Source organism: Sipha flava, unplaced genomic scaffold (assembly GCF_003268045.1).
Source record: "Sipha flava isolate LNK unplaced genomic scaffold, YSA_version1 87_pilon_pilon, whole genome shotgun sequence".
NCBI lineage: Eukaryota > Metazoa > Arthropoda > Insecta > Hemiptera > Aphididae > Sipha > Sipha flava.
This window is the reverse complement of record NW_020273629.1, coordinates 538312-561939: the sequence shown is the minus strand read 5'-3', so window position 1 is coordinate 561939 and position 23628 is coordinate 538312. Positions and strand designations below refer to the sequence as shown.

Below are 23628 nucleotides of genomic sequence, written 5' to 3'. Positions count from 1 at the left end.
CCCCTTGGCTCCAAATGTACAAAATAGTTATGGTTGTATCACCTCTTAGAAAAAAATCCTAGATATGCCACTGCATTAAAATAACTAATTAATTGCATTATTATTTATTAATAACAATTGTGATTACCTTAATATGTTGTGTTTTTTCAAGATATCCAAATGTCATGTAGACTTTCTTCATCTCATTAAATACAAGTAAACTTAAAAAACTATATGAAAGCAATAACAATGATTAACTACAATTATAATTATTAAATAATACTAATGTTCATTATTTTTAGGTTCTTTAAAATACTAATACCAATAATAATTAATATAAAACCAAAACATTAAAAATGTAATAATTTGATTTACAATCAAAAGTCAATCATCGTTCTTCATATTTTTAATTTTTTTTTTTTTTTTGCTCAATTAATATTATTACTACTTTCAACTTTGACTAATTAATATAATATAAACTACTATATTCATACCATATCATCAACATGCTTTAAAGAATATTTTTTTAATATACTATAATTTTTAATTTTTTCATAACAATGATACTAAAATTTAGTTTTTAGTTTCTGTTACTTAATACTAACATTACTAATATTCTAGTAACAAACATAATGAATTGTATCTTAAACAAAAGTTTTTTTATTCAAAATCATCTATAAATATATGTGTCTACATTTTAAGAGAAGTGAAATAATTTTCTCTTGACATATGTACAGTGCCGTCCTAACCACCAATAAGACCCTTGGGCAACACTATTTGACGCCCCTCTCCCTCCTACAAAAAATATTGATTTAATATTTTTAATTTACCTCTTACCTTAAATATGTTTAATACTTATTAATTAAAGGTTCCTGCTTATTTTTTTTTTATTACTATTATTGTAATCTTATTTATATAAATTTATTTACCTATTGTTTTTATAATTTTTTGAAGTTGACACTAATTTCATTATTATTAGTAGGTACAATATAGAAAGAAAAATAACACTATTCACACATAACAGTATATACAAATTATAAAAACATCTTTTTTATTCATACAGTACATATAATTATGAGTTATTTATAAATTTATAATATATTAACAAAATATTCAAAGTAAATTATATCTTTTATGCTTTATGCAAAGTTTATATACAGAATTCAGTTGAACTACTCTAACTTGATTTATTTTTAGATTTCGGTAAAATTGATAATGAGTTGATTATAACTACAGATATCTATACCTAATATCATTGATAATAAATACCAGTATATTTTATAATCAATGATAATTAATGATATTAATACCTATACAATATACATATATCTTTGGGTTTTGGGTAATAAACTAGGTATTAATAGTTATCATGATTCAGTCAATCACAGTCCACAGATAATATTGATATTGATAGTTATGTACCTATTATTGAAGGACTATATAATAAACAATTTGATAGGTGCTCATCTTCGATATTACAGTAGGTATAAAAAGAAAATTAATATATAAAATAAAAACACCAATTTTTTTTTATCCATTTTTATGACACCCCCAAAATTCATTAAACATTGAACATTTTTGAGCGTTACCTTTTTCGTGTAACACTCGATACCTATATCGTATTATATTTTATTATAAAAAGAAGAGGCGAATTATTTGTCAATTATATCTGAAGTTCAATTTCAGATCAATTTGCATAGTTTTTTTTTTTTTTTAAACGCGAATACTTTGTGTGCAGATGAGCCATCTAATGAGAACATTTCATAAATGTAATTAATTAGTTATTAGAAATATTCAATTTTCCGTGTAACGATATCGGATCGTTATCAAGATTGTGGCGTGGCGGCACGAAATTACGACACGGAAGGGGAAGTTTGAGCGGCCACATATTACACATAATCCATCGCATGACTCGGCTAGACAAAGTTAGTTGCATGGAATTCGTTTTCTCAATGCCGTTGATGATAATATTTTGTTTTTTTAGTTAAATTTGTTTGTCCCCTTTATAAATATGCGTGTAAATACATACGTAGCATACCTACCTGTTATGTAAATATTTTATTCTATCAAAAGTTATTTAATACATTTTCAATTATTTATCTACTGAAAACATAATTTCCATTCCTATTTCTGATTTCAGATTTCAGTCAACTATTACTTTCATTTTATTAAAAATATTCAATTGATTATCTCTTTGTGTTCTGAAAAATAAAATTTGAACAAATAAAATTTTTAAAAAAATGCCATTCCTATCCTACAAATAATATGAAAGCTTGTCTTAAATAAAGAATATTTACTTCAAGTTCTACATAATAAATCTATATTTTTAAACATATATGTATATATGTTTTCATATCTTCCGAGGATCGCCCGTAACACTTTCCGGTTTTAATCCTACTTCGTAGATTTTTAAAAATCTGTCTCTCAAAAATTGAAGAATTTTAAGTCCTTTTTTTTTGTTTTTTTGTATACTTTTTAAATTAACTATACAATCAATTTATAATGACTATTATTTATTTTTTATCGATAATTAGAATTTATAAATTCCGTGATGACTACTTGCGTCCCTCCAGCAATTTGTTCATGGCTCTACTACAGTTTTAGAAACACTGCCATATACAGTTCAAAATATAGTGCAAATTACTTTATCTTTAACTCTAGTATCAAATAACTTCTCCTCTCCTTATTCAGAAGATACAAAAAACAATTTAAAAGTTTTAAAAGTACTGTGCACAGTGTAATGTCTAACGTGAGACACCATATCTTTTAAAACAAATAAATCACCCTACATAATACAACATAATATACAGATATGCATAGACGCTGTATGATCCTATTTGTTAAAGGCTTTAGCTACACTGACATTCATAGATAAAATTGTTATAATTTATATGTTCCTACGTTTACTTTAATTAGCCTATGTATGCCACCATTGGCGTATCCAGGATTCATTTAATGGGGGTGTTTTAAAATTTAAAAGACTTATGGTAAGTGGGAGGCTCTGCCCCCTCTCCTATATTACATAAATAAATACTATGTATTTATATAAATTATTATACTAATGAAAATGATTATATTAAGACAGTGTATGTAAAATCGACAAGTTGTATACAACGTTTATTCAAATCATACTGTAAGTTTGTAATTTAATGAAATACCATAAAATATGATCGATGGGGGGTGTTCTAACACCCATATCATCCCCTCTAAATACGCCCCTATATGCCACATATAAATATAATATATATTTGAACATTTGACAACCAATGGTATTGTTAAAACTAGACAATATTTGCTAATATTTTTATAAAACAAATATTCACATCGAACGCGCATGATGAACGTATATAATAATCATACAAATTAAACAACTCTATATTTTTATGAATAGATAGTAAAATTCATTACCCTTTAACATTTAAAAATTAAATATAGATCATGGATATCTATTATTTATAATATATAACCATAACATAGACACACTGATATATCTTAAAAAAAAATAAGAAGAAATTCGAAATGTATTGTAAAACTTCTAGTCTGCACAATATAATAACAACTAAAGACATTAATATTTTGATAAATATAAATCGTATATTACTTAATTTACATTTTTATATTATTATAAGCATTATTATTATTGAATTTCTAATTCTAAAATAATTTATGTATAATTTTCCATGAATATTATGATAAAGTACTTCAAAATAAATGTCAACAAAATGACTTAATGTATTTTATGTATACAGATTGTAAATATTTTTCTATTTTAATAGAGAAAAAAAATAAATAAAATAAAAATAAAATAAAAATAAATAAATAAAGTACGTTTACAATACCTATTTATTTTGTAGATACTCTATGAATTAATAATTTAATATCCTATGAGTAAAATTCCTGAATGCCAAGTATTCTATTCGCGGTCAGTGGGAGTCAATTGTTCTAGTTTCATTTATTTAGCGTTAAAAAAGTGGCTCGGCATCGAATCGAATTGACTCCTTTTTTCTTATGTGATATCGGTAATAAAAATAATTATTATTTTTATTACTTACCACGAGCTCAATAAATAATAAAAAAATGTACTGAAAGTATACATATAAGGGTATCTGCAAAAATAGGCTGAAATACTTTTGTAATTACCAGTTAAAAATGCACATAATTTTTATTTACATTGTATTTTTATGTTACTTCCATCACTAAAAAAAATTCAAAAACGTTTTCAGTACGTACAATTTATTTTCCACTAATTTTAATTACCAAAGTTAAATATTTTACGCAATTCCTAGTGCTCTTGTTGTGCATTAGGTGTTTTATCTATAAGAAAATTGTAGGACCCCAAGTCGCGAAGAAAATCCTTGAAAAACTAGTTTCCGTCGTACCGCCAGTAGTGTAAAAGGACCGCCAATATTTATCGTACCGCCGTATAGCAGGACGCGTTCTACGCAGCAGCAGCAGCTGTTAAGTGACGGTGGCGCGGAGAGGGAACTCGACCGTTATCGCTTATCACGTGAACATGGTACGAGTGTTACCTATACTACGCTGGTGAGCCGCCTTCGGACCCCGCCCCATCGGACCCCCTCTCCACGGTCAACCGACACACCCTGCCACCGCTCAGTAGTTGCAATCTCACGCTAGTGTACCGTGACTCATGTTATCGTATCGCTGTTTGCACCGTACGGGGAAAACTACGTGCACTTCCGGTAGCCCCTGTACGACTGTCCGACGATAATCATCGTCCGCTCTTCTGTTTTTCGTTTCTTATTATTTTTATTGTCGCTGTCCATTATCTTCAATCCCGTAGTATTCGTTCGCAATACACCGCATTTTTCGATTTCCACACGCAGTGGTGCGCGCGTTCGGTCTTCTCGTCCCAACCGGACCCGTCGCCAATGCATGTGTCATCGTGTCATTTTTCGCGCGCGCGGTAAATATGTAAACAGATTTCCCGTCCGGACATATATTCGATCGTCATACCCGTTGCTAACTGCTGCAACACGCAAGTGCGAAATACGCAGTCGGTTGACTATCGGGAGTGTTTCGCGTACGTTGACGGAAATGATGTGGTCCACAACGGGCAGATGAGTGATACGCGACTGTTCACCGCGCGTACCGACATTTCGAGAAAAGCAGCAATCGCCCGTTATCGTGGCGTGGCCGAACTTCAGTAAAATGACCAAGGCCCGGAACACGCGTCAGAGCTAAAAATGGAACATTTCGCCGTACCGTTGCTGCTGTGGTTGGGCTTGATTTCGACTTGGATCGAGTCGTCCGTGTCTTTCCCGATTGAAGGTAATTAGAATAATTCATTATTTTTAGTGTCCCGTGCCCATTATTGGTGGATACCTGTATGAGCATCAAACCTAGACAATCATGTCCATTACAGATAGAGGTGTCCAAGTGCAGTACAAACGTTTTTCGTAAATCAAATATGTTGAATCATCCTGATCTTACACCTTGTTAATTTTTTGGCTACATAACTTCGTCTCATGATACCATTTAAATCTTTATTTGGACGTATTATCTTGCTTAGCTTTTCAACAGTGGAATTTTTCTGCAATGTTTCATCTTAAACATCATTAAATGTATGACACATTTAAGTATTATATCCACTGAAGTTTTAAACAAAAGATTATTTTTAATTCATTACAAATTGATCAATGTTTATTATTCATTTACATTCATTTTGTTGTTAATATTTGTTGGTCTATTATTACAAATCAATTTATATGAATAATTAAATAATACAATAAATAAAATAACTTAATTATTTACTTACACAATCTTAGTTCTATCTATCAATCAATAAATAAGATCATATAGCAAATTATTATAAGTATTTAAATTTACTAAACGTTTACATTTTATTTTATCCTTAAACTAATAATGAAATGTTATAGAAAACTGAATGGACCTCTGACTAAATTATGTCATTGAATTGTTGATTTTAAATTTATATTTCATTGTAACAAAGAAATTATTTTGTTTTTTTATTCTGATAATATTGTCTAACGATTACCTAAATTAAATGTTGAAATTGATGTCATGTAGTTAAAAATAATTTAAATTTAATAAACATTATATTAATCACAAGCCACTTTATTATAGTGTTATTAATAATAGTATTTTTGTCTCTTATATGAGTATTTTAATATTCATCAATAATATTAAGAATAGGTAATTTAACTGTTTTATTTTACAATTAGAAAGTTAATTTATTTTTAATAATTCTTAATCTTAATAATCTAATTCTTTGGTTTTAACAATGTTATTGCATTTTTTTTTAACTCGATTCATTTTTAGATAAGTCATCTCTCATTTTCAAATAATGTTAAGTACATTAAACACTCATTATTTTTTAATTATAATGAAATGTAAGTAGGTACAAATAAGAACCTTTAAGTATTGAGCTGGTATGTGTATCTGTTAAGAGGTAATGTTTCTATTTTAGTAGATGTACATTATTTTTTCAAGGATTATAGCTTTATACTCAAAATTTATTGAATCAGGTTATTTAATAAATTTATTATGAAACTTGAATTTTGAGAACAAGTCAAAATATATTATGGAGATAAGATTTTTATAAAAATCTTAGTCATTTACTAAAAATATCACTAATATATATCAAAAACTAACAAATTTTTTTTTAGGCATTCCTTAATAGAAAACATATTAAAGAATAGGTATTTATTGTATTTAAATGTAATGCATTAGTAAGTACTTACATGCATTTATGCAATTGATCAGAAAAATTATTTTATTTTACTATTATTAAAATATAATTATTATTATAGAAAATTAGTCCAATAAACAAATAACTATCAATACATTGTTAAAACTATATAATTTGGATAACTATCTACCAAGTTCCCAAACAAATTCCTAAGTATTTTGTACAAATACAATATAAGTAATATAATTTTAAAAATTATGAACATTCTAGTATTTGTAAATAATAAGAAATAAACACAACTTAAGTAAGTTGTAACAAAATTTGTTCTTTTTAAAAAAAAATTTCATCTGAAAATATTGACCTATTCAGTAACCATTTATGTTTGTTCTACTCAATCTTCCTTTGCATTCTAAGCAGAGCTAAAAATCTAATTATAAACAATAAGAAGTAATAACCAATCAATTGTAATAAATTTAGCTGTCCATTTTCTGTGATATAATTTCAATAACTTCTGTATCTAACCTGATATAATATAATTTCTACCGTTATTTAATATACAAATATATATGCCTGTATAGAATAAAATAAAAATTATTATATATAACTAGATAAATTATATTCATTGAATTATTAAATAGATTCTTGGTATATATAACCTATTAAATTCTGTCAACAAATTATAAACATTCAACTAGGATCTTATAAAAATTGACCTATTTTCATGTTGAAAGATTAAAATGTTAAAATTGTGATGCATATTTTTTGTTTTATTTTTTTATGTTAAATAGTAAGTAAGTTATAAATAGATAAATGAGTAACCTTTAGGTAAATTATAAATAGCTTTATTGTGAATTTGTAATATACCTGTTTGAGGTTATTTTATGTCTTAACTGGACAATTATAGAATTAATGAGGAATTATAAAAATAAAAGTAAAGATTAAGATACAAACACATGTTGAACTGTATTCAACAATTGATTATGCATTTATTTTTAAAAGAAGTATTAATTTGTGTAAGATTGAATAGGCATTTCATTTTAAGTTCTATTTCAACTATCAATCCTTATTAACTATTCTTATAAATTTAAAATGAACTAAGTACTAGCTATTTCAAATTTGGTTATACGCACTCATGTATTAATATATCAAACATTTTTATTGTTTAAATCAATAAAATTAAGTCATTCATTTATAATCTTTTGTTTTATCTAAAGATATATATATATATATCTACCTTTCGAATGAACTAAACCAGTCATCTTCAACCTTTTTCGACCTGTGACCTACTTTTCTTACCAAACATTTTTCGCGATCCACGTAAATTTCGTTAGCCATGAAAACCAAATAAAAAAGTTAAAATTGTTTAATGTATGCCATTTTAGAAGTGCTTTTATAACTGAATAAATCAAAATTTATATTTTTTAGGTATTTAGGAAAAATTTAATTTTTAATATAAGTAATGACACAAAAAAAAAAATGCAAAATGTTTTGATACACAAAAGAAATGAGTGCGATATTTGTCCTGGACTGTTTTCACACAAAATATCTCCACCTCAGCTCAATTTAACACAATACAGTTTATAGATATATGAAATGTAAATGAGATTTATAAATTAAGTCAGGCTATCACTTCATTTAATTGTTCATTCTTTTTTTCTTTTATTTGAAAATTGAGGCTTCAACAGCAAATACTCATATTATTAGCTATTAAATGTTATTTATTTGATGTGTTAGGTGTTAGATTTAAAATTACAATATTACATATGAAATATTATAAAGATGAAGTTAGAAATTAAGATTAAGATTTACTAATATAATATTTGTGATACTTAATAATGTGACAATTTTCAGAATTTGTTTTTCGCTAAGTACTTTTACTATGTTGGATGGCATGTTCAGGTTGGTGTGTACTGAGGTAAATTGTATAGACTCCTCCACTATGTGTTCAACAGTTAATGATTATTGGTATGTGTTGCATATTGGTTTGAGGACTTTTTCTAATAAAGTATGAGTGTTTAAGAAAAAAGTGTTCATTCTAATCTACAAATTTAAAATAGTACGGTTTCGGGTTTATTCGAAAAGATTTTTATGCAATATCATATGACATACATTATATAATATATATATATATATATATATAAACACTAATTTTTTAAATTTTAAACAGAAAACTTATCGCGGCCCAATCTTAAAGCTTACGTGACCCAAAAATGGGTCGCGACCCACTCGTTGAAGACAACTAAACTAAACCATCCTAAAAGTTATAAAACAATTTAATTTTGTTACATGTATTTTATCACTAATTTAAAAAGATTATATACAATTAATTTTATGAAACATTTATAATTTAGTTTTATCTTTATAATTGTGTCCGATAAAAAATTTACATTAGAAATAAAAACCAAATAAAATCACTAAAACTAATATGTCACCATTTGTAACATCTTCAACATTAACTAACTAGGTATTGTAGAATGCTCATAGTGGTATAAAGTTGCTATTCTTTTGCTACTTTAAGCTCCATTTTAGGATAATTTAATATTAAATTAGTTTAAAAATCATTTAAATCTAAGATATTATATATTATTTATATAATTATTAAATAGTCTTAGAGTTATGATTTATAATTAATTTTTAAGAATTTTAACTAAATACTTATTATTTCAATTCTATGTTTTTCAGATTTAAGTTCTAATACAGTGTTGTGGACCAGCTCAAATATATGGCTCGAAGTATTAATAGTTGCTGTTATCTTCACTATTTGTATCATTATTTTCCTTATGGGCTGCTTGGATTGTTGCCGGAACAGTAGATTCAGTTTTAAGGTGAATTAAATATTTATATATATTTTATTTAAATTTAATAAATATTGAAAGCTTATGTATAAATAAATTAATGCGTGGCCTGGAGTATTATTTGTTTAATGTGCAACCAATTTAAAATTAAAAATTCATCATCAGGTTTATACAAACTCAATAAAAACATGGCTCAAAGATTTCTAGTTTTTGTTTAATTTTATTATTTACAGTTGATTAAGAATTAATTACAATCCTTGTAATAAAATCTTCTCAATCACTATTAAAAATATTAAAAATTATACCTTTAAAAACCTATATAGTTAGCAAGATTATTGCTTTGAACAATTTAAATAATCATTTTTATATAAATTAGTACTTATGGTTAATATGATATATATAACATACAACTAATTTGTATTGATATGTTTTTATGGTCAAATGAACTATTGTTAATTATTTTACCTTAGGTATTCTATAGTAGTTAAGTACAACTTGGAAATGAATTAAGTATTGTGTTGTTGTTGGTGATTTTGTGGTTGAATTATTTTTCTACCTAGTGAATATATAAAAACTAGTGTAACAGTACCACAATTTATTGAATATCACTGGAAACAACTATAAAAAAAACATACTAGCATGATGACCATTACAGTTATGTTCACCTCATTTGTATTGGATTAGATATATACATTTGACTTTTAGTTATTTTTTCATTCTATTTTAAGTAATATTTTTAGTTTAGTTTTGTTTTTTGTTTTTTTTATTACTATTATATTTAATTTAAATATATACATATTTTTTACTTATTTAATTTTACTTAACTAAACTTATTAACAAGACCAATTGTTAAATTAATATTTTTTTTTCTCAAGTAACTACCAATTTATACTTGTAAGCAAATTATAAACTATGTCTAGTATTTATATTCTTTAATTATACTTAAATGATTTGATAATTATATTGAAGTAATGGGGAAATATTTAATATGTATTACTGCATCAGCTTGCCTTATTGTATGGTCCGCATTCTGTATATTGCTTACGTCTATATTACTGATATTTATTATGACCATATGTTATAAAATATAATATCTTGGATATAAATTGCTACTATTTTACAAATATTTCAATTTATGTAGGTTTGTATGTTTATAGGTGGTTCGCCAAATTATTTATATATACTTTCTAGTAACTATTGACTAACATGTTAAATTGAAGATGAAATAGGTAGAATAAATTGTATCAAGAATTGGTTCACTGCTATATGTGTAATTTAATTTAACCTAAATTACGTACTATTCTACTGTCAATTATATATTCCTCACATTTGTGATTTACGTATGATATTATTTGTCTAGCAAGATAATTTTAATGATTTATGAGGTCTAATTATAATTACATTTACTACACACTATTTTGGAGTAGGTACTTTAACAATAAATAATAATTTTAATATTGGTTTAATGAAATTAAAAAGGATTTTATTAATTTTATACTAAATATTCCAGTAAATACTAATAAATTATCTAGGTTCTACTGATAGAAGTACTAAACTGTAAAATTAAAATTCCTCTACCTTTTTCTTCCGTATTCATACATTTTTCGAGTATAAACATTGCATGTCGATTATTAAATACTTAATAGACATTTATAATTTTTGTTCTCATGAGTTCTTCTCAACATAAGTTAATTTTTAATTTAAATTTAAATTTTACTGATTAATCTATGTTGTGATAATTATTAATTTCGTCTTTTATTGACTAATTTTAAATATCTTTAATTTATATTATATTTATGTTAATCATTTAATTTAAGTGTGTTTATAGAAGTAATTATATTGTTTAAAACAGATTAATAGCTTAATGAAAATATGACTAATTATTGAATCATATATTCCTGTATTCATCATAAAGTAATAAGAAATGACTAGGGCAAAAGACTTGTAGCATTTCCATATTTGTTTTGCACAATCACATAAATATCAGAGTACGAAACAAATATATTTTTTCATGCTTTCACAAAGCTAGTCTTGAGATTTTATTTTTCGTATAAAGGCATATTTTGAGTTTTTTTTTTTTTTTTATGGCATAATTTTTCCATTTATTCCTTTTAAAATCATACTTCATCTATTATACGACCTAAATATTGTTGAATTAAAAATAATTTTAAATTTCGATCATATCATATATGTATGGTTGTGCGTCTACGAACAGTCACAGCTTGTGACTGTTCGTAGACACATGTTTTTCCTAGAAATACGTCTCGAGGATCGCTAATTGGATTAATTTTATTTATAAACAGTAAATACTTGTTTGAGTCATACAATTTCCGATAAAACATCAATATTTTCATAAAGAATACCAAAAAAAATTTGTTGCACCGACTTTTGTCAATCATTGTTCATTAATAATATTGTAGTTATTTAGTTTTAGTTTTGCCGTCTGCGTATGTATATCTATTCGTAATTCGTATCAACGTTTTGTTTTTGTGTTTTAACATTAAAATGCTAAAAGATAAACTGTCTTTTAAAAGTTATTTATTGAAAATTAGTGTCGATATATTTTCGACTGACAGTAAAGTCCTATATTGTGAGTATCGTGACTATTTAGTAGGATATGAAAAACGGTTTTTTAATGTTACCTACGCAACATTTATATGATTTATATATTTTTTAAATAAATAATTTTAAAAAAATATATAAAAGCATATTTTTAGTACATATTATAGAGTTTTTAAGTGCATAGGTGCTTGCATATTTAGTGCTTTTTTAGAGCTACAAGTTCTCTACTCTAGTAATGACCAATGACACGTCTAACATATTATGTATAAGAATATCTTCATAGATTCAATATAATGGTAAAAAAATGTTAGTTAAAAGTTTAAAAAAAATTTAAAATGCAGAATGATCCATTAAATTGCATTTTATTACCTATATTGGTATATAATAAAAAAATAAATAAATCATTGTTTATATTTTATGGAATATCCTTTAATTGTATTATTATTTTATTAAAAAGCACCATTATTTACTTCATTAATAATCTCTAACAAAAAAGAAACTAAACATAAATATTATCAAACTCTGATTATTGACTATAATAATTTGTGTTCATTTTATTCTTTATAGTGATTTAAACTAATTTTCACATATCATTTGATATTTATTCCTTATTAATTTAAAGATAATGTATTAGGATAACAATTGAATATTCAATTTTATCAGTAGAAAAATGGTAATAAAAGTATTTTAAAAATGTCTTTTCTGTAAATTATTTTATACTTTTTTAGAAAATAGATAACATTTACAATAAATGTAGAATGTGAATAGTAAATTTTTTAATTATTTAATTCAATTGTAATATTTTCCTATTGGGTATTGTTTTATACGGAAATAAGAAGTAGAATATGATTTTCATTTTGTTATTGTAAATAGTTTCGAGTTTATATTGACCAAGCTCATTTTTCAACTTCAATAAATTTGTAGTTTATGAGAGTTAGTAGTCTATGTATATAATCAGTCTTTTTACCAACCAAAAACTATTGACTACTCAATATAAAAATCAAAAATGGGTAATATTCTGTAAAAATGTGTCATGCTCGGTTTGTTGAGTAAATGATTTTGTTATAACTCCAGTTATTTTATTATTTAATATTTTCCTTTTTTTTTATTCAATATAATTTTCATTAAACTATTCAAACTATTTTTATGAGTAATTTACAGATTATAATTGTATACAGATTTCTGATGCAACAAATTCATTTAATTAGGTCCTAACCCGTATATTATTTCATAAATAAAATAAATTCTTAACTATTCAATTGCAATATATAGTAATAAAACTAATCACATACTATTATAATTATGATGCTATATAATTTTTTTCTGTAGGTTTATTTTTTAATAAAATATCGATTTCAATAATACATTTGTTAATACAAACTAATACTGCTTACCTTTGTTCAACAGTAAATGAATCACCATTTATAATTAATATACGCATACAATTAGTATATACACAAATGTGGCAGAGTTCTAATGCGTGTTGTATCAGGTGTTTTTATTATTAACAAGCCTTCAGTTAGGTAAAAATTAAACTTTAAGACGTATAACATAAGCACCATTGTTTTTTTTAATAATGCATTTTTATGTTATGATTATGAATATTATTTTTAATTTTTCGTAGCAATTTTAAATGAAAAAAATTGATTTAATAAAATAAAAATTGGTATTTCCAAATTTAAATTAAAGTTTTTATAAAATTAATTTTATGGATATATCTTCGAACTCTTGTACACTACACGTACACGTTTTCGATTTCAATCGCACTTTTGCACCTAATTGTTAGAGCGTGTAATTAAAAAGTAATAAGATTTTTCCGAAACAAGTTTAGCATCAGATCAAACGAAATTTCCATTGTATGTCTTATGTGTTTGCGTATTGTGTGTATGTGTGTATATGTCATATATTTTCTGTATAGGCGTATAATCTGAACCATGACCAATATATAGAGTTATTGTCAGAGAACATCGACCTCCTTATATAGTTACAGTAACAACAGCGCCATAGGATATTTTCATATTATGACAATCTTTATAACATGGCGCTACATTTGTTTTATTTTTACATAAAACAAACGATTATATTCGTCTTATATCTAATATTGAAATGAATTTAAAAAAAAAAATAATAAAAACTTCAACAAATTTTAAATTTTCCAGAAAATTATTTTATTTATTATAATGTAAGAAATTCGGTATTATGTATAATATTCTTTTCAGAAAATATGTAATCAATTCTTAAAACTTATATTTTTATTTGTTTTTGCTCTTCCATGAAAAGGATTCTACAACAACACAGGTTTGAATGTTTGTGGTTTAATTATGAAATAGCAGAACTAGCAAAACCTTATATTTTAATTAACAGTTTTTTATCATATAATCTAGGAATTTCAGAATGAAGTACTATCGACAAGAGATTACAGTTCTCCAGGATTAGCATTTGTCAACCCCATTAGCAATCTTCATAGTAATGAATTGTCAAGATCTGATTCCACTATTATCAATATTGAACAGCTTTCACCGTCGATTAAATATCAGTCATTATTTAAAGAATGGATAAGTATGTAAAATACAGTTATAAAATATTTTATCTATTTTTCGACTTTATCTTTATTGCTGTAGATGATTCACTTTCAAATTTTCCAAGATCCCGACTACAATTTCACCATGAACTTGGTTCTGGATGGTTTGGAAGGGTAATACAAATTAATTCTTCACTATTTAATTAAACTATAAACTAATAATTAATGTGATATATTTTAGGTGGTGAGTGGTGAAGTGGTTGGTTTGAATCAAAGTGAAAATAATAAAGTAGTAGTTCGAATCTTAAGAGATGATGCTACTGATGCTGAACGATTAAAATTCTTACAAGAAGCTACACCACATAAAATTAAAACAAAAAATGGAAATCATTTAGTTTTAGGACTTGTAGCTGCTTGTATCAAAATGGATCCATTATTATTGATATTTGAATCTAGTCCTTGTGTAAGTATATCATATTGTACCTATCAAAATAATGTGTTCAAACTATATCAAAATGATGTTACAATTTTTAGGGCGATTTAAAATCATGGCTCCGTAAAAACGCAGACAATAATGAACATGAAACACAATTGGAACGTAAACTTAAAATGTCTGTTCAAGTAGTCAATGGTCTTTTGCAATATTTAAAAAGTGGAGTTGTTCATACGTAAGGATATATTTAATAATCAGATTATATTTATAAGTTTTTTATAATCAATCATTTTAGATAAATGAAAATAACTTCATTACACCTTTAAATTTTGTAATAATGAAAATTCCTTCCAATTATGTTTTAGGAAAATAGTTGATATTTAGTAAAATCTATTTATTTTCAAAATTAAAATCTATCCCACCCAAAATTCACAGTTTTTTTTTAAATTGTGGCTAACATGAATATTTGTGTTGTCTGTAGTCCCCTTAATAGAATATTTAATTAAAAAAACATTATGTATAACATTTTACACAAATATTCATAAGCTATTTGATTCTAAATGAAATATTAGCAATTATTTATTCCATTAAATATTAATAATAAAAAATAACAAACTATATCGAAATATAACTTTAAAGTAATTGTTGATTGTTAAAATAACTCAACAATTCACTAACATTATTCTTCTGTATTTTATAATTATTATATGTTTTTAGTGATGTATCTGCAAGGAACTTTTTAGTTTTTCCTGGCAATGTTGTAAAAATTGGTGATTATGGTATAAGTACTCAAACATATAAGGAAGATTATTATTTTACTGAAGAAGGAGTAGCACTTCCAATAAGATGGTGTTCTCCAGAAACTTTAAATGTATCTGAATCAGTAATTGAGACTAAAAAGGTAAACAACGAAATTGTTAATATTTTCGAAATTACAAATATTGCTTACTTATTTTTCTTTTTAGGTTACTGTTGAAGGAAATGTATGGAGTGCTGGTGTTGTTATATGGGAAATAATGGAGAATGGTGCTCAGCCCTATGGTTCTCTTAGTGATCTAGCAGTGTTATCAGCTGTATTTATTGAACATACTCCACTTTTACTTCCTCCTTCATCTAAACATCACAAACTATCTCAGCAAATGTTAGTTACATTATTTTTGTTTTAATTTAGTCTTGTACTAATTCTATTATAACTATTTTTAGATATCAAGTAATGTTGCGTTGTTGGAATAGTGATGCATCAAAAAGACCAACATTTCCTGAAATTATTTCATCTTTAGAAGAAACTTATAGCATGCTGAAAGCAAATTTTGATCCTGTTTCCTCTAATTCCAGTCCTGTGTTTTCTAAAGATTTTGCTAAAAGTGACAGTGATTCTGGAATGAGTTCTGTCAATAGACCTAAATCATTTGAGGTTCAAATATTTGCAGATGACATGAGTGATATTAGTTCTCAACCATCTGCCTCCAGTGGTGTTGATGTATTTAATCAATCTAAAAAATCTCCGTCCTTAGAAATATTACATGGATCGTTAGAAGATCTTACAAATTCAAATGATCCTTGGATAAGAACCGATGATAGTATTCAGTTTATGGAAGGCATAAATAATGCTATAAGAGAACTAGATGAAGCTTTGGCTGGTGAACCTACGTCATCTGATGTTGAAAACTCTCCACCAATTGTTAATTTTAGGCTTGGTCCAATAGCAAGTAATAAAATAAGCCGTCCACTATTTGGAAACTCTTATAATGATAACTCATATTTAGGAAGACGATCTGTTACTGAATCATCTGGAACAGATACAGAAGATGAACATTGGCGATTGAGAATTGAAAGAGGTGAATTTTCTGAAAAAGTCAAGCAGAAATCAAAAAGTGTCGCAGATTTGATGATACTTACTCATATAGATGCAAGCGAAAGTAGTGAAAGCGATACTCCATTAAATTCATTATCTAGGCAAAACAGTTTTAAACATAATCGGTTGGCTGTTCCCCTTTTAAATAGTCTTACATTTACTAGCGATAGTGACTTAAAAAACGCACAAGATGATCATGATTTTCAAGATACTTTAAAAAAATTCCAAACAGCTTTAAAAAATAGAGATGATGATTCGCTTTCATATTTATCGTTGCAAATTGATAATAGTATGAAAGTAAAAAAGGATACTAAAACAAATAGCACCAATCCTTTTTTAGAGATTGAAGCCTCGGAAAACATAAATAAAAATAACCCTTTTATTTTGCCAAACACATCTCATTGTTCTACAATTGCTAGTAATTCTTCTGTTCTTTTGGGTCCATGTGAAAATTTTACAATAGATTATTATAAAGGTATTTCTTCATCTCTAACAGAACATAAATCACCAATAAATGATAAAATAGATAACTCAATATTTGAGAATTTTAGTTTTACTTTTAATCCGTACGAGTCTATGAAATGGGATTCTAATATATTTGATTTCAGTAAACCTATTCTCGGAGAATCTGAAGATTTAAAAGTTAAAGGCAAATCAAAACACATACTATTAGATGATGTCATTAAAGAATCCAATTACAATACTTTAGAATCGGATTCTGGACATACATCAGACTATACAAATTGTGAAGATATTTCGACTAAAGATCCATTAGAAACCAAAAGTTTAAGTACTCCAAATTATTCATTTAATGAAACAAATGAAGCTTATAATTACTATAATAATATTACGGTGCTAAAAAATGGTTCTGATGACTCTGGTTGTGAAATAGAACAAATAACAAGTGAAGACGGCAGCACAGAGTTTTTGAATGACAAATCAGAAGATGAAGATGATAATGAAATCACTGTAATCAAAGTTCACGATTCGTATAAAGAAAATCTGAATAATGATCAGCTTAAATTTGAAGGAATATCTGATAAAGATAGTAAACAAAGTGAAGTGATTAAAGGTCAATATGAAATTGATGATATTATTGAAGGTCTTTCGGAATCTTGGTATTTACATCCACCGAATCAAAACGCTTCAGGTTGGCTTCCAGATACACTTAATCATGAAGATGAATCTAATGATAAAGAATTGTCTTTGGATGAAGTATATGCAGAAGCTATTAGACAAGAACTTAGAGGAAAAGTTAACCAGACTGATAATGATTCAAGAAATTTAAATATATCACTGGAAGAAAATAGCAATGAACCTGAAAACACTAATCATACAGATATGGTTATACATTATAATGTATATCCCCCTCCATTGTCCACAATTTTTGAAGAAGATGAAGATGAATATCCTGAAATAATTGATACATTTTCTGAAAACCCTAGTCCTTCATGTATTTTAACAAATACTTCTTCAGATCATCTAGTCATTAGTAGAGAAAAATTAGTTGACTCTTCATCAGAACTAGATAATATTCAAGATGATGTCTTAATTGTTGACACAATAACTAATGAAGCAATTATATTAGATACAGACGTATCAGAAAAACAAGAAATAAAACTTTTGAATAACACATATACAATTGAAGAAGTAAATTCAGATACAGATGATATATTGGAAAATTTAGAATCTGATAGTGTAGCTACTTATTCGCCTGATTCATTATCACCAGGATCCACTAGTAAAACTGCTGCAGCTATGTCATATTCATCATCTGAAACTGCTGATATTTCTGATCAATTTATTTCGCCAACATATAGTAACATTGATTTACCATTAGATAAACAAACCAATGCCATTAAAAGCATTGAAGAACTACTGAAATCTCCCCACAAGAGTAATTCAAATGAAAACTTAGATTTGTTTGACAGTAAGCAAAATGAAAACTGGTTGAAAATGTTTATCAATACTAAAACATTTTGTGAAAGCAACCTTGTTCATTCAACATCATTACCGAATTCAATAAATTTTAATAGCAATAATTGGCCTAAAATTAATGAATTAACAGTTGTAAGCAGTTCAGAACCAAACTTAACTACAATTGATGTTGACAAGACTTTAAAAACACAAGCCGTTTATGAAGCAGATTGTTGGAAGAGTTTAGACTCTAATTCAACAATTACTGAAGAAAAGCACCATAGAGAGTTTAAAGTATCACTAGTTAATGAAAACCCTGAAAAACAAGAATCTCAAAAACTATTTCCAATTCCATTACCAAATGTTAATATTTTAAATAATTGGGAAAAAGTGTTTGGGAAGTCTAATAATAATGGCAACGATAGTGAATCTACTAAATCTGAAGATGATAGCGATGAAGATGAAGTAGAATTTGTTCCTTCAACATGGAATAGTAATGCAACTCCTAATAAAACTTCACTGCGCAACTCAAACTCACAATCAGTTAATAAACAAAACTTTTTTTTTTTAGTTACTACTATTTTTTGTGTGACTAATAAATACGTTTTTTTTAGTGTGCCAAAAAGTCGGTGTCGTTTAAGCAACAAAATTATCATTGTGTTTATGAGTACCCGCGAGATGATAGCGAAACATTTGATTTAGACATAGGACCAATTTGGGATCGAACACCTAATTATTTTGATTTATCATCCTTTAGTGGTAAGTCAAATCTTTATGTGGATATATTTTATTCCACCAAGAATAAATATTTAAGGTATAATATATTATTTCAGATTGGGGAGCTGGTCCATCAAAAACCGATTTACTCAGTCCATCGTTTATTGATGATGAAGCATGTAATACTATTCAAACTTTCTCTCATGAAACTAATTTTAAATTCCCCTTGAGTAAGATTATACTATTAACATAATTTATCATTGTTATTAATTTGCTTTTCATTTATATAGCAACTTTTGATGATGATTTTTATATAAGTAGTTCTAATCAACCATTTGAAACAAACCAAAGTCAATTTTTCCCAGGTCAAAAGTCAAATGGTATTGACTCTTTTGAACCTAATGCATCTGATTTAAATCAGTTAAAACCCAAAAACATAAGTATGAACTAATTGATGATTTAATGATTATTAAAATACTTACCATAATGTTTAAATGTTAATAGTTGCCAATTTAAATGAAGATGTATCAGAACCGGATTCTCTTGCAAGTGCTGTTACATTAAATGAAGAACTAGCAAAAGCAGAAATAGATAACATGGATATAAAAACATTAGGCAAAATACTTTCATTCAAAATAGATGAGGTCGTTGATGTCAGTGATACAAAATTGCCCAAAGAGCCACTTTCCCCTACTTTAGGAGAACTGTGTCATGCCAAACAGCGTTTGACTTTAAACCTGTGTAAATCTACATCCATGCAGTCATCAAACAATAGTACAGAAAAATTTAACACTTAAGATAATTGCTTATTCTTCTATTTTAAAAAAATATCATGTTGATACTTGAAAGTACCCAATGTTTTGGACAAGTACCTAACATGATAATCTCTCTTGGATTTTTTACAATTTTGTGCATGGAGTACACATGATGTGTTTATAATTCAGTTGTATGCTCATTGTGGTGAGTTGAAAAATACAAATTGTTAGGTGTTGTGTCTAAAAGAGTTATCTGTTGATCTGAAATATTCTGTTTGACGTTCCTTGATATTTACATACAATTATTAATTGGTATAGAGTAATGATTACTGATGAATCTTAACCAAAATAAATAATTTATGTTTTAGTTACTAACAATTTTTTTTTTTTTTAATAGTTTTTAAAATTATTATATTCCATAAGATAATATGAAATAGTGTTTTAACTTAATTCAAAATTATGGAGAGAAGGGAAGGAGATTTTTATTCACCGTCCAATAATAATTATTATAATAATATGAACGTTTTTAGTCTATCAGTTATAAGATAAGTTATTCAATTATGGTGTAACATAACAAGGGTAAAACAAATGCATTACACGTTGTTATTGTTCAATGTTATAAGTGTAATATTCCTAGATATTTTAAAAGCTCACAAATGTAAAGAAAAAAATTATTAAAAATTGTACCTGTAAATAATTATAATATTTAGGTATAAGTGATGATACTTTTTTTATTTTGTAATTGTTAATTTAATTTGTTTTACCTATAGTTGTTAGTGGTGTCGATGTTAATACAATAGTGTTCTATTGGTACTAATTGTGACACATGCTACCCTAATTTGATTTGATTTTTTTTTTTTTTTACGTGTCTATAAGTGTTATATAATTATTTGCCTAAATGTGTATTAGGTTTCATTCACACACTATAAATCATCCATAACTGAGTGCTATTATCAGACTATCAGTATTAGACATTTCCCCTCTATTGTTATGTTTTATTTATATTTATATATAATCTAATAAATTCAGAAAATATAATAAATAAAAAAATAGTTTTTTTTTTTTTTATGATATTGTTACGTGCCAACCGTTTGATCCGTGATTTCAGTGCTAATGTCTCAGTCAACGCTTGGATGTAGGTGTAGTGAAGAATAATTAAGACTATAGTAATTTAATTTATTAAACTTATAAAATTATTCTAACTACAATTTGTAAATATTCTAAGTCCAAATAATTTGGATTATAGAAATTATTCTAAGTCCTAACAATTGTAACTTATAAAAATAGTTTGAAATATTTCTAAATCCGGACCATGACATACACTGATGTGAAGGTGCTCAGTGCAGCATAGCCAAAACTCGTCTGAATAGGGCCTGTTCAGGACCCCCTTTTATATCTGATATTGCGAGTGTGTGTGTGTATATGAAAACTGATAATAAAATAAGATAATTTCCTATTGATTGTGAGTGTGTGCGCGCTATCTCCGGACCGTGACATAATTATTAACGCAGATGTCCAAGATTTGGTCACTACTATTTTGATTAACTATTTTATTCCAATTTCCCATAAAAACGTTTATGTGAACCCTTTCACTTATCCACGCTTGTGATTTCGATATTCTAATTCCTTATTGTAAGTTCCAGTGTAATAACCACATGAACACAATAATCTAACTTATCCACAGTTGTGGTTTTTGATGTTCATGGGAACCTCCTTGTGATGTATTTTATTATGTGACTACGCATGACACAACACTACATAATATTTACAAATGTTTGAATAATTCATTTTTTTAGCTACGCTAAAAACAGTATAAATCATGTATGATTACACAAAATGTTAAGATCACAAAATGTTAAGATGTAATTGTGCCTTGTTATAAAATGATAATTAATATTTTATAAACATTTTTAAATTTTATAGAAATATCAATTTAAAATCACATATCTAATATTATTACTTTTAAATCTTTCTACAAAATTAAAGTATTAAATACTAAAATAGTTATTTTGATAAATCTTGAAGGTTAAGAGTTTAAGATAGAAAAACTGTTGAAGGAGACATTCATCAACAACCAAGTTTTGCAATGTTCAAATGGTGAAATTGAAAGATAAAAATTAAAAAAAAATTACCCCAAAACCTATGACAGTAAATGTACTAAATATCTATTTTGTATTATATTTTAAAATGATATAATTTTTGCAAGCACGACAAATATTTTTAAGTTGCATCCGCAATTCATATCTTGTTTTTTATTAACTTAGGCTAGGTTCACATGGAGAGCGTTAAACGCGCATTTGAACATTGTACAGGTTTGTTTTGACGTGTTCAGTCGCAATGTGTATTTCAAAGCGTTACGCTCTTTTTTCATCAACAATGCAGGAATTCGGTAATGAATTTTTCATCGATGAAATCAAAAAAGACTCGATTTGGGATATGAACAGTCGTGATTAAAATAAAATAATAAAAAGAAATTCCTGGGAAGAAATAGTACTCATTTTTTCTGAAGAAGGTTATACAGAGGAAAAAAAGAAAGTTCTTGTGTGCATTACTTTATCTTTCTTGCCTTGCACTGAGTAAGGCCCTGGTTCCACTGCTGCTTGGGTCAATAATTTAATTTAACTAGGTCGTTTGCGATCGACGGCATCTTTAATCAGTTTATACTCAACTATTATATTAAATGCATGTTCTTTTATTTAGTGAAATTCCTACCATAGAGTAGAAATTTAGAGTGATCAAATGAAATAGTTTTAACATTGATAGAAATGTATCGTAGTCGTCCTAAACTTTGGGATTGTTAATTAAATGATTATAAAGATCCCAATAAAAGACACTAAGCTTTTAATTAAATTGCCGTTAGTTTTGGGACAGATAGAAAATTGAAGACTTTAATGTGTCATCTTTCACAGGAAATAAAAAAAACAATTTTGCAGATTCTTTGACGTATCAAACTAATAAATATCTAAGTCACTGTTTTTCATTCGGATTCAGATCTGATATTGACAAACACAAATGATCTAGAGGTGGCTACTTACTATGATTTTTTTTTTTTATTTAACTATATTATTAAAACAATCGTTATTGGCATTTTAAAATCGGACTCGACAAAAATATTCGAAAAAAAAGTCCATTTCTCCAGCCTCACCATATTGGAATTTTGAAAAAAAAAATTTTTCATTCGATTGTGCTACTTTAGTGCCGTTTGTTCTACTTGATCCCACATTAGTGCTGACTTCCTAACCCTGTGAAATCAAATTTTAAGTTTAGCGGGGCTGAAGAAATGTTAGCCCCGCCATATTGGAATTTCGAAAAAAAAAAAAAATAATTGATTCTTGATACACACTATCAAATTAATTGTTAAGAATCACTAAAAAATGCAGTTATTTAACTCCTCTCGACACTAATATAAAAATTAACTTCTATT

At 26.6% G+C, this 23628-nt stretch overlaps 1 protein-coding gene across 3 annotated transcripts; it reads left to right on the top strand.

Moving 5' to 3' along the window:
* The first annotated feature begins 4599 nt into the window (after window positions 1-4599).
* Window positions 4600-20582, top strand: LOC112693497. Of its 3 annotated transcripts, XM_025568596.1 has the most exons (15): window positions 4600-5268; window positions 9332-9474; window positions 14287-14304; window positions 14391-14565; window positions 14628-14701; window positions 14769-14990; window positions 15062-15195; window positions 15678-15861; window positions 15926-16101; window positions 16164-16669; window positions 16727-19275; window positions 19347-19491; window positions 19566-19679; window positions 19740-19889; window positions 19954-20582. In XM_025568596.1, exons 1-15 carry the CDS (start codon window positions 5184-5186, stop codon window positions 20244-20246), a joined length of 4968 nt encoding a protein of 1655 aa, XP_025424381.1. In that variant the 5' UTR covers window positions 4600-5183; the 3' UTR covers window positions 20247-20582. The 3 variants fall into 3 exon arrangements, with proteins under 3 accessions (XP_025424381.1, XP_025424379.1, XP_025424380.1); XM_025568594.1 differs by having other exon boundaries at window positions 16164-19275; XM_025568595.1 differs by lacking the exon at window positions 14287-14304 and having other exon boundaries at window positions 16164-19275.
* Window positions 20583-23628: the final 3046 nt, after the last annotated feature.